Source organism: Narcine bancroftii, chromosome 10, assembly GCF_036971445.1.
Source record: "Narcine bancroftii isolate sNarBan1 chromosome 10, sNarBan1.hap1, whole genome shotgun sequence".
Classification (NCBI taxonomy): Eukaryota; Metazoa; Chordata; class Chondrichthyes; order Torpediniformes; family Narcinidae; genus Narcine; species Narcine bancroftii.
The window spans coordinates 74,081,481-74,094,387 of record NC_091478.1 but is presented as its reverse complement, the minus strand read 5'-3'; the positions used below and the strand labels follow the sequence as shown (position 1 = coordinate 74,094,387).

The 12,907-nt window shown below is 43.0% G+C and overlaps 1 protein-coding gene across 1 annotated transcript in view; it reads right to left on the bottom strand.

Moving 5' to 3' along the window:
• snrkb (SNF related kinase b) overlaps window positions 1-12,907 on the bottom strand; it is a 136,203-nt gene that overhangs the window by 42,805 nt on the left and 80,491 nt on the right. The window contains exon 3 of the mRNA XM_069901350.1: window positions 3,220-3,361. Within this exon, the coding sequence (XP_069757451.1) occupies window positions 3,220-3,361 (142 nt within the window). The remainder of the gene's footprint in view (window positions 1-3,219; window positions 3,362-12,907) is intronic.

The window sequence follows — 12,907 nt, the reverse complement described above, 5'->3', positions numbered from 1 at the left end:
CTTCCCATAGGCTGTGAGATTGATCCTGTAGTTAAGTATATCATTCCAAAATATGATACGTGATTAGCATGTATTGTATGTGCATCGTGGTCGGGAAAGCGCTGTTTCATCGGCTTGTACATGTATAGACAGAAGATGATAAATTTGAACTTGAAAATATTTTTTTGTGTTCATCTGTGATCAGGTCAAAGCTAATTATGTGCATGCTCTTCATTTAGCCACTAGAGGGTGCAGCCCAGCCCAGGTGGGCGAGTCTGACACCCACGTTCAGCAGGCATTCCTCCTCCACTGAGAAAGTTAGCATGACGATTCCAAGAACAACCTCCAAACCAATTTCCCAACAGCCCGCCCTGAGCCTTGATCATCCAAAGGCACCCTCTCCCTCCCACTGATGCTGCTCCACCTACCGGGTTCCTCACTGAGATCGACTTTTTGCTTCAGGTTCCAGCGTCTGGAATCTTCTGTGCCTCAAGCTCCAGATCTCATCGACAGAGATGACATTTAAAAGCTAACTCCAAGTTCTCCGATTCCTTGGAGGTTCCTACTTCACTAAAGAAGCTGTCAATTCTCTGTGTCCTATTTTGCACTGGGAGTAACCAATAGAAAACTATTTCCTCTAGTCAAGAAGCCCAACATTTTCCAAAAGAATTCCAGCCAGGTCTTTCAAAAGGGAAACAATGATAAACTTACACATGTGGAGAGAAGGGGGCATTCTCTGCCATAAATGTCCATTAACATTTAGAGCAGTGGTTCTCAACCTGTTTCTTTCCACTCACATACGTATTCCCTATGCCATAGGTGTTCTGTGATTAGCAAGGGTTTGCTTAAGGTGGTACGTGGGTGGAAAGAAAAAGTTTGAAAACCACTGTTTTAATCATCCCTAATTGACTCGTTATGTGCACAGTTTCATAACTCCAAAGGAAATGGGCCAATGACAATTTTTCTCAAGTAAAATATTTTGATAACAATTGGGTCCAGAGCAGTGATTCTCAACCTTCCCTTCCACTCACATCCCATCTTAAGCAATCCCTTACTAATCACAGGGCACCAGTGGCATAGGGATTGCTTAAGGTGGGATGTGAGTGGAAAGAAAAAGGTTGAGAACCACTGATTCAGAGACAGGAAGGAGTACCGATTTATACAAAACCATCCTACACTGATGTCCACTCATCATCAGCCGACATTCCAGCTAAAATTAGACTTGTGCTTGGACACACCATCTCAGCTCCAAGGTAACCAGCCACAAATGAGCCACATGTTTGGACCACTGAATTGATGTTTAATTGATCAATCAACTCTTAATCCCAAACGACACCTTTTGGAGAAATTCATAGATCCTTCTGCACACCCACTCCCACGGACACGAGTGTAGGTACTCAGAACAGAATTAACCAAGACACCTTTCCCTCCCTTCAACTGTATTTCTGCATGAACCCACGAGTACATGGCATCACCTGCCAGGTTGAAAACATGGCAAGGCTGTGGTTTGCTGCAAACAGGACTGGCTTTTCTTGGTTCAGTGTGAAGGCTCCAATTCGACCCGACCTGCCTTTAAACCTCGGATGTTGACACACTAATTTAGTGGGATCTCTGTGTAAAAGGGGTAAGTTATATTTCTCACCATACACCAACTCTTCTCGGTACCAGAGCATGGCAAGAGCAGTCTGTGGGATTAGAAGCATTTCAAACAACCACCAGCTTTACATAATTGGCAATATTTGGAAAAAGTGGAATCTCATGAGCTTACTCCCTTCCTCCAACTATCTCAACCATTCTCTTCGACCACTATTATTCGCCTCACATTCAATTGAACCCAACAGCTGGTTTCCAGTATGTCACCTCAGGACTTCGAGCCTGTTGTGCACGTACAGATGTGTGTGACGCCCATAAAAGTGATGAACACACCAGCTGTAAAGAAGCACTGCTGCCAGAATTCTGCACTGGGAGACACAGCTTCTACGAGTCCTCACAGACCATTTGGATCATCGGGCCCAGACTCCCATCAAATGAATTTGGCAGTAGCATCATTCAACTTGAGGAAGCAGCTGAACTCTGTCAGCTTTACAATAAACCTGTTTTGTGAACAATCATTGGGGAAAAAAAATTAATGATCTTTATTTAAATCCTTCATTCAGTCATATTCTACAAATTAGAACCCAACAAAGAATGCTCACTTGCCCATAGTTCTAACTCGAATATGGTACGTTGTCCAAAAAAAAGTTTTCAATTTCATCTGTTTCCTGTAATCAACCTTTGTGCCCCACCTTGCCCCAATGGACACAGTAATGTTAACCTCCACATTCCACAACATCCTAATGTGAAACATTGCTTTTCCCTCACAATCCTGGATCTCCTCCTCAAAGAGATCCACAGGAACGCCTTCAACACAACAACTGACCAATAAAAGCCACAGGTCGCAACCAAAAACACTGACACTTCATTGATACAGTGACATTGAAGTGGTCTGCAGAGATGAACACAGCTTTCTGTGTCAGGAAGAAGCGATACAGCCACACATCCAAGTGGCAGGACATCTTGTGATAGCCAGAAAGTGTGTACAAAAAAAAACCCAAGAAAACCACAGTTATGTCGTAAATATCCCAAAGCCTGCACATTTTTTTACTCACCTTAATACACATACCTCTATCATCCAGAGGTTTTCGTGAACTGTGGAATAAAGCCAAATTGCAATGCAGGTCAAGGCAACATAACCAGGTTATTGGGGGAATAGTTAGTAGTACCAGCATCCCAGGTTCAAATCTGACTCTGTGAGGAGTTTGCACTTTCTCCCTGTGAGCTGCATGGTTTTCCTCTTGGTCTTCCACTTTCCCTCCACATTAAAAACATAAAGTGTTGGTAGGTTAATTGGGAAGCATGGGTTTCATGGGTCAGAAGGGCCTTCTACCATACTCTATTTTTAAAATTAAAAAGCAAATATGGCCAGAAACTAGAGAGAGTGTGAGGTTGGGAGCCCCAAGGTTGGTCAAGCCTAAGGCTTCAGCTTTCTTCAACGGGCTCATCCAACTCTCTGGACAGGCTAACATCTGTTTGACGAACTGCAAGGGTGGTCAGTGCAGGTCGGGCGCACGGGTCCAGGAGACGTACTCTCCAGCACTTATCGCTTTGGCAGCTGTCCGAGTGAGACTGTAGCCAAGCTAACGCAGGATTAACCAATGATCTGCAGGGTGCACAGCTGGAGATGGGGAGCACCGTACCTACCTCCTGCAATTGTCAGAGATGTGCTGGGGAACGGTGTAGCGACAGTCCATGATCATGGTGAGGGTCTCACTGTCATTGGCCTCGTGGAAAGGTGGACATCCACACACCAGCATGTACAGGATCACTCCCAGACTCCAGATATCTAGAGCAACACAAGACAGAAAGGTTACACCACAGTCCAGTTTGTTCATAATTATGCACATTTATCAGCATATTTTGTTAAATGAATTGAAAGAGATGCTTTTATGCAAATTTGGAGGGTATTATTATTCTTTACTTTCCTTCCATTGGCTGATTCATGCATTAAACATAAACGTTGCAGTGTTTACAGTTCCCAGACAGCTTAAGGCACAAGAATCCACAACAGATTTCGGCTATGAATACAGGGGCTCTGGTCTCCTGACTTCATCTGCTCCTGTATCTCCACAGGGAAAACTCACATCCCTTCAACCCGACATTGACAACTGCTGCTCCTCATCAAAGTAAGCTCTATGGATAATATCAGGGAGGTAGAGTCAGAACCAACCACTGATGAGGTCTATACTCTATTGACCTGTGGTAAGAATTGTTTGGTCCTGGCTTCTGTAATCATCTGGCAAGTTCAAGTTCAAATTTATTGTTAGAATACACGCCACATCACATACAACCCTGAGATGCCCATTCATGCAGAATTTCTACTTATCGGTAGTGTATTCAAGATAAAAGAGAGAAATGTAACAAAGAGAAATGTAAATAAACTGAAAAAATAAATATTCCCTGATAAATAATGGGCAAAGAGTTCCGATTCAGTCTTGCAGTTTAGGAGTCTGATGGTGGAGGGGTAGCAAATGCTCCTTGAACTAGGTGGTGTGCATCTTGTGGGCACCTCTACCTCTTTCCCGATGGCGGTAGCATGAATAAGACATTCCCTTCCCAAAAAGCAGCGTCATTCTTGGAAGTTTCTCCAAGGCATATCATTGTCTGTGGGAGGCAGGAAGCAGACAGATTGATGCTGGGGCTTTTGATAGGACTGGGAACTATTGAGCTGCAATCCATAGAGAATGACTGGGCTTGTGCTTACGTGGAGGATGGCCCTGTGAATGAAGAGGTTGTATTGATGCATAGTTCATGTTTGGGTCACAGTCAGCAAAAAAGACGGATGAATAATGAAGCAGCAACCTAGGAGAAGGATAAATCATCAGTTATGAGGATGAAATTAATTGGATAGAAAAAGAAACTTGGGAATCCATTATTTCAGTGGTGCCTCTGGGTGCAATGAACAGACCATCCATTAACACTAACATCTGTTTGACGAACTGCAAGGGTGGTCAGTGCAGGTCGGGCGCACGGGTCCAGGAGACGTACTCTCCAGCACTTATCGCTTTGGCAGCTGTCCGAGTGAGACTGTAGCCAAGTTAACGCAGGATTAACCAATGATCTGCAGGGTGCACAGCTGGAGATGGGGAGCACCGTACCTACCTCCTGCAATTGTCAGAGATGTGACTCTAATCATCCATGCTGGTCAAGATCCCTAGCTACACTAATCCCATTTTCCTACCTTTGGCCCATATCCTTCCATCCCATTCCTAACTATGCACCAATTCAAATCAAATGTTTTTTAAACCCTCTACCAGTGACTGCCTCTTCCAGTTCCACTTTCAATTGTGTAACATCAATCAGAATTTCAAAATTATACTTTGGCCAAATCACAACCAAGAACATTCCCTGAATGATTGATTTTCTGGGATGTGGACATGGCTGATGAGGAGAGCATTTCCCCCTCATCCCCATCTTCTTTTGAAGATATGCTGGCGAGCAGACTTCTTGAACTGCTGCATTATTTCGGGTGAAGGTGGTCTCGCTGTGCCATTGGGGCAGGAAGTCCCAGAATTCAGACTCGGCAACGGCAAAGGAACTGTCGACATCAGGATGACGTGCGGCTTGGGGAACTTCCCTCAGACGGTGGCCTTATTCCATGGCACTTACTGCCCTTAATGGTTCGAGAATGAAGTAGGAGAACATACAAATCCTGTGCGTTTTGCAGAGAGTCCCCTCAGGGCTGCACCAATTATACAAAAATTTGGCTCAGCGTGGTGGACAGAAAGCTCTTTGTGGGCTGCTCTGTCCAACACGGTGTAGAATCTCTTGTATGCTTTTGGCACTGCACTCATCCAGAAAAGCAGACATTCCACATGGATGGAAGCAAGACTCAGAAAGAGAGATACTTGCCACAGCTTACCCAGATTCTGTTTTTCCCTTGAGCAACAGTGATTTGGTAAGTGTTCCAGTAGTTTCTGGTTGATTTAAATAAAAATGCACACGCCCCAGCATAATTTACAATAATCTAATTAAGGAAATGAACTCTGCTGCAGAAGCCCATCACTGCTTTGTTACTAAGCAACGCCCTGGTGGCTTCCTTTGCTGACCATCCTGACTATTGTTGATGCTGTGACAAGGAACAATATTGTGGAGCCAGATAACAAGCATCCGATCAATGGCAGACCGCGTACATGGACGTGGGAACACACACACACACTCTTCATTAAATGCACGAGAGGAGAGTTAAATGATTTATCTCATTTTGAATTCAGTTACAAAGCCAAACCGTTCCTTCTGCTTTAGTTTTCAACAGATCATACATCATGATCAGGACCATCTGACCCCAATATGTTCCTATGATTATTTAGCTGACACACACAAAATAAAAGCTGGCATGGAAAAGATTATACTTTCTTGGATCAAGGAACCGTTATTAAATGGAATGCAATTTCATGACTAACAAGAGCCTCAACTCTCTAGTAATAGAATATAAATAAATTCTCGTTTAAGTGCTTAAAATGCCTTAAGCATGAGAGATTCTGAAATACTAGAAGCTTAGAAGGTGTTGCATAATCAGAGATTACGTGACTGGACATCTCAATGTACCCATCCCTCCAAATTAACTTCTTTGAGAAGGTCACAACCCATTGATGAAACCCAATAGAAAACTGAAATGGAGAGCGTGTTGAGTACATATGTATCGAGGCGGGGGTGGAAAAAGATCAGAGGTCTACATGCTGTATTTATCAAGGGTGCACTTCCTTTGTGAACTCGTGCAGTATATCTGTATGTAAACACGGAAGCATTGCTGTTGAACAATGGTAACTGACAACCTCAATGTAGAAGAAGCTCCATTGCACCCATGTCCACACAGGGGCAGAAGCAATCGTCTGACACTTTGCGACTCATTTGTACAGGTGAAGCTACTGATAAAATGGAAGGAAACACGAAAGTCTGCCAACGCTATGATTATAGTGAGAACAAAATTACTGAAGGTACTCAGTAGTTCTTGCAGCATCCATGGGCGATAGAGATATATAGCCATGGTATGGAAGAAGGGCTCTTAAAAGGTTCAGGCCTGAAATGTAGGTACTGGTGAGGGCGCAACTGGAGTCATGTGTGCAGTTTTGGTCTCCTTACTTGAGCAAAGATGTACTGGGTTTGGAGGCGATACAGAAGAGGTTCACCAGGTTGATTCCAGAGATGAGGGGATTAGCATATGAGGAGAGATTGAGTCATTTGAGATTGTACTCACTGGAATTTAGAAGAATGAGAGGGGATCTTATAGAAATATATAAAATAGACAAAGTAGAAGTCAGTGTTGTTTCCATTGGTGGGGGAAGCAGAGGCGGCTACCTCAGTAAATATATTTAAGGCGGTTCGATTTTTACAAAGTAGGGGAATTAAGGGAAAAGGCAGGTAGGTGGAGATGAGCCCATCATCAGATCAGCCATGATCACATTAAATGGTGAAGCAGGCTCAATGGGCCGGATGGCCTACACCTGCTCCTTTTTCTTATGTTCTTATCTTTACCTCCCACGGATGCTGCAAGAACTGGTGAGTAATTTTTTTTAAAATTTGAAACAATGGAAGTTTTTTTTAAAAAAACATTCGACACCTTAGGAATGATGTGTTGGAATTGGATAAAGATCACCAATGATTGATTACAGAATTCAGACAATTAAGGGAATTTAGATAATAAATTATAGAACAATGGTAGAAACTAAAGGGGTAATTTGATTTCAAAATATTAAAAGAAACTGTTGGACAAATAGGGAGAAACTATTCGTGCTTGATGAGAACCAGGACACTTAGTCGAAAACAATACTTAGCAGTGCAGAAATACTTTTCTATACGAAAGGTGGCAGAAGTTTTGAACACATCCACAACTGGAAACTGGTGTCAGCGATTGGAGGTTGATCATTTTTAGGATATGATGGGATACAACAAAAGGAATGGTGACATGGAGGTGGCTTGCAGATCAGACAACATCTCATTACACACTCAAGGGGATAAACTGCTGACTTCCTTTTCCAGTCATGAAAAGTTCAACACAGCACACTAAAAAGCAGAGCAAATGTGCCCTCTGATCTTTTGATGACAATTGATTGTTCTTGTTTGAACAGCAAAAATAAAATCAGGAAAGATCTGAGCTTTCACTTTGATAATATTTTATGGAAGAAGGAAACCACTGACCCAGCTGCAGATTAATTATTAAGCACCTATTAAAAATTTAGATATTGTACAGTTCTTTTTCTGTTGTAAATGACAGGATTGTTATTGATTTCTTGTATACCCACTTCAGCCGAGGCTAAAATCTGGATGATTAATGTAGAATCGGTGGTGGTCCAGGGTATCACATTTCCCACAGTCCTTCTCCAGTTCTCAGGCTGCTTCACAAAGGCATTGTTAAGGAGCCTCTGAGGCCTGGTACAACTTCAGAAGGTCCCTATAGCAAACTCAAACTAAACCCAAACCTGGAAACTCCCTGAGATGGTTCTTCATGCAAGAGCAGCTCTTTTGCGTGCAGTATTTCCATGCAGTGACAAAGCAAAACCCACAGCCTCTCAATTATAGAACACAGAACATAGAACACCATAGCACAGTACAGGCCATTTGGCCCTCGATGTTATGCCGACCCATATATTCCTTAAAAAAAGTACTAAACCCTCCCTACCTTGTAACCCTCTATTTTTCTTCCATTCATGTATCTGTCTAAGAGTCTCTTAAATGCCTCTAATGTTTTGCCTCCAGCACCATCCATGGCAAGGCATTCCAAGCCCCCAAAATTTTCTGCATAAAAAAAACATCCTTGATGTCTCCCCTGAACTTCCCTCCCTTCATTTCGTACTCACATCCTTCCCTGGGAAACACAGGTGCTGGCTGACCACCCTATCCATGCCTCTCATAATCTTGTAGACCTCTATTAAGTCTCCTCTCATCCTTCTATGCTCCAAAGAGAAAAGTCCCAGCTCTGCTAACCTTGCCTCGTATGACTTATTTTCCAATCCAGGTAACATCCTGGTAAATCTTCTCTGCACCCTCTCCATAGCTTCCACATCCTTTCTGTAAAGAGGTGACCAGAAATGAACACAGTACTCTTAAGTCTGATCTCACCAGAGATTTATAGAGTTGCAACATGACCTCTTTATTCTTGATCCCAATTCCCCTATTAATGAAGCCCAGCATCCCATAGGCCTTCTCAACTATCCTATCGACCTGTGTGGCGATCTTGAGGGATGTATGGATTTGGATCCCAAGGTTCCTCTGTTCATCCACACTCTTAAGAAACTGACCATTAACCCTGTACTCAGCCTTCTTCATTGTGCTTCCAAAATGCATCACCTCACCATAATCTGGATTGAAATCCATCTGCCACTTCACCACCCAACTCTACATCCTGTCTATATCCTCTTATAACCCTCAATAACCTTCAGCTCCATCCACAACTCCTCCATCCTTTGTAACATCTGCAAATTTACTGACCCATCCTCCCACCTCTTCTTCCAGGTCATTTATAAAATAATAACAAAGAACAGATCCTTGCAGAATTCCACGAGTCGCTGGCCTCCAGGAAGAATATTTTTCTTCCACTACAACTCTCTGCGAGGCAATTTTTAAAAATCCACACAGCTAAGGTTCCATGGATCCCGTGCCTCACAACTTTCTGAATGAGTCTCTAATGGGGAACCTTGTCAAATGCCTTGCTAAAATTCATATAGACTATATCTACCATCCTAGCCTCATCAATTTATTTTGTTACCTTCTCAAAACACACATTTCGGCTCATGAGCTAACTATCCTTGGGTAGACTGTACTTCTCTAAATGCTTATAGATCTTATCCTTAAGAATCCTCTCCAATAGTTTGCACACCACTAACATAAAGCTCATCAGACTGTAATTTGCAGGATTCTCCCTACTACCTTTTTTAAACAAGGGGACTACATTTCCCGTTCTCCAATCCTCTGACAACTCCACTGTGCCCAAAAAGAAGTCAAAGATCATAGCCATTGCTCGAGCTATCTCTTCCCTCACTTCCCACAGCAACCTGGGGTTTATTGTGTCTGACCCCAGGGACATTACTCTTCATGGTTTTAAGAAGATCCAACACTTCCTCTTCCTTAATCTCCTTCACACAGGCCTGGTCTATTCTGACCTCACCACAATCAACGTCCTTTTCTGTCGTGAACACTAGAGAAAAGTATTCATTTAGGACCTCCCCAACCTCGTCTGCCTTGAGGCACATGTTGCCTCTTTTATCCTTTTCACACAGCCCCGAGTTACAAGATGCAAACTTAAATTTCTCCATGGTCTTGTGGTTCTGGAGATCTGGAAATGTTCTTGTTGCATCGATTCTGGTAGGACCGGAAATGTTCTGGGAAAAGCTGAGTGCAGAGGGCATACAGGAAACATCTGACTGGGAACACCATGGTCAGAAACATTTTCCTGAGGAAGTATTGTATTGCCACAAGCCTTCTCTTGTGTTTGCACAGGAGTCTTGGCAATGTAAATATCTGCTTGTATACACCAAATTGTTCAGTTTATAGTTTTCATTTCTAGGCCTGAACTTGGATCATTGCTGCAGTTTCAGCTGTAGCCACTGCTCTCCAATAAGAACATGTGCGCACACATGAAGAAAGCAGTGGAGAAGTCCACTTGGTCCTGTAGGCCTGCAACATCATTCGATATGGTGAAGGCTGATCTGTCCCAGACCCCATTCCTCTCCCGTGCATTTCTCCCCAATTCCGCTCTTCAAATAACTTGTGCAGAAGCACGTCAGTGCCTTTACTTCCTCAGGAATTTGCAGAGGTTCAGTACGACAACGAAAACCTTGGCAAACTTCTACAGATGTGTGGTGGAAAGTGTTAACTGGCTCCATCATGGTCTTGTTTGGGGACATCAATACCCTCGAATTTAAAACCCTGTAAAAGGTAGTGGGCACAGCCCAGGACATCAAAGGCAAAACTCTCCCCACTATCGAGGATATCGGAGAGCAGCAGCGATCTTCAAGCATCCACACCATCCAGCATACGCTCTGTTCTCGCTGCTGCCATCAGGAAAGAGGTGTAGATGCCACAAGACTCGCACCACCAGATTCAGGAGCACCTGCTACCCCTTCACCATCAGACTCCTCAACAACAAACTCAATTAGAGACTAATTTAAGGAATCTTACTTTCCACATTATTTATTATTGAATATTTTCTGTATTGCACAGTTTGTTCACATTTCTTTCTTTGCTTACATTTTTCTCTTTTGTACCTTTTCTTGAATACAGTTTTTTTTGCATGACCAGTAAGAGGTAATTTTGCTCGGCCCACAGGAAAAAGAATTTCAGGGTTCTATGTGATGACATGTATATACTCTGACAATAAATCTGAACTTTGAATTTTGTGAACCTCGCCTCAATAACTGTCTGGAATGGAGAATTCCTGAAACTCTCCAGTGTTTGAGAGAAGAAGTTCCTCCATACAAGTTTCTTCAGACATTCCTACCCCTTTCCTGAAAATATGTCCCTTCATTCGACCTTCTGCTGGTGGAGATCGCTCCACATCCGCCCCATGCGCCTTTAGGGTCGTATATCTTTCACAAGATTACCCCATTCTTCTTAACTGAAGAAGAATCGATCCAAATTTTTTCACTACTCATGATAGGGCAAACTTCCCATCTCAGGAACGAGTTTGGTGAATCCATTCAGAACTGCTTGCCTTTCCCTCTTCCTGCAGGCTATTGTTCATGCAGCATTTTCCTGAGGGATATCACTCTCTCACTATACCGATCGAAGCAAAAGGTCACAAGGTGGAACACAAGCTTAGACTGACACGAACCATGTTACATTTACACAGGTAATTGTCATATGGATAAGGTAATGAGGGCATCCATTATTTCTTCAATCACCAATCCTGGCTTTGAGAGGAAGGAAAAAAATTGGAGGAATGTTTACAAATAAATATGTTCAAAGTAATTAATAATGGTGCTCGTGAGATCAGGGGGCAACACATTAATTATCTAGCTAATGCGTTTCAACAGGTTTCCTGCATACTGCAGCATCTTGCTTCTAAAAATACAAAGTTGTGGAGGAGTTGGAATAAAGCCTTCAGGAACATATTTCACAAAACCACCCAACTGCCAAACACAGTTGAAATGGCAAAATCTGAATGGGAAATGTTTACATCAGTGAGTAGCAACAAAATGTGTGACTAAGCTTTTGGCAATAGGAATTAAACCTTGGGGAGAGGACGTGCATGCTCTAAACAAAGTTTGTTCTTTTAATAATGTGGACATAAGTTGATGAGGTATTAAATAAAATCTTTTAAATCCTTTCTGGAGTTCTTCTAGGAAGTTAACTGCCTAATGGGGGAGTGGACAGATTTTCCATTGCTCACAAAGACTAGTCTGCACAAAGAACTTTTGCTTCATCTCAAGGATTATTAGGTTCAAGTTTGTGCTTGGCAGGTTAGCTTCTGAGTCAGGTATAAAATCTAGCATTCCTGCAATCTACAGTCAGATTGATTTGCCGAGCAGCTGGTGGACTGCATTGACACATTGGGGTGTGTGCAACGCCCTTCCCTTTTGTAATCCACAGACATGGATTTTAGGTCACTATCTCAGACCACATTTAAAAGTAAAATTAAATTAACCAGCATGAACTGCACCAGCTTCCTCTCCAGAACATCAGAGAGTCCTTTCCTCTTTGAACCGATCACCCTTCATAATTTGGCTGGTGCATCTGCAAAAGGGTTTCTACCCTCCAACCCCAACCCCCAAAACCCCACCTCTGGAAAGGTCAATAATCAAATCATCCAAAGAATAATGAAAGGACTTTTCCTATCCTTGCAAATAATCTTAAAGGCAAATAAAACCTGTTGGCTCAAGTTTTTGGCCATATAACATCTCAGTGCTGACGTACATACCCAGTATTCCCACAGCTGGCTGAATATGAACCACCTTTATTCATAATCTTTAGCCTCATTGATCATGTTACTTCTGAGACAATGTGGAGGTTGCCTGGCTGGGCTTGAGGAAACCAGTCACATAATCCTGGCCCACTAAAAGAGCAACAAAGCCACCTACCTCATGCATTCAGACACTTTCATTCCTTAACTGCCAAGTCCAAGGATTAGAAACCGGAGGTCACAATGTTTCAAGGTCACCCAATCCGCAACTTGAGCGCAACCTGGTTCCCAAACACTAGCTGCTTGCCAATCGACACCCGATGCCCCCAATCATCCCCAACCCAAGCCTCATGTAGATGGATTGCCTCCTCCACCTGACTCATTCCCGAAGACTCCCTGCACAACACTAAATCCTCCCCCAACACACACTGACACCCAGTGAGCGGGACCCTCACCCCAGTGCATCTCCATAAAAGTCTCCAATGTAACCAGGAA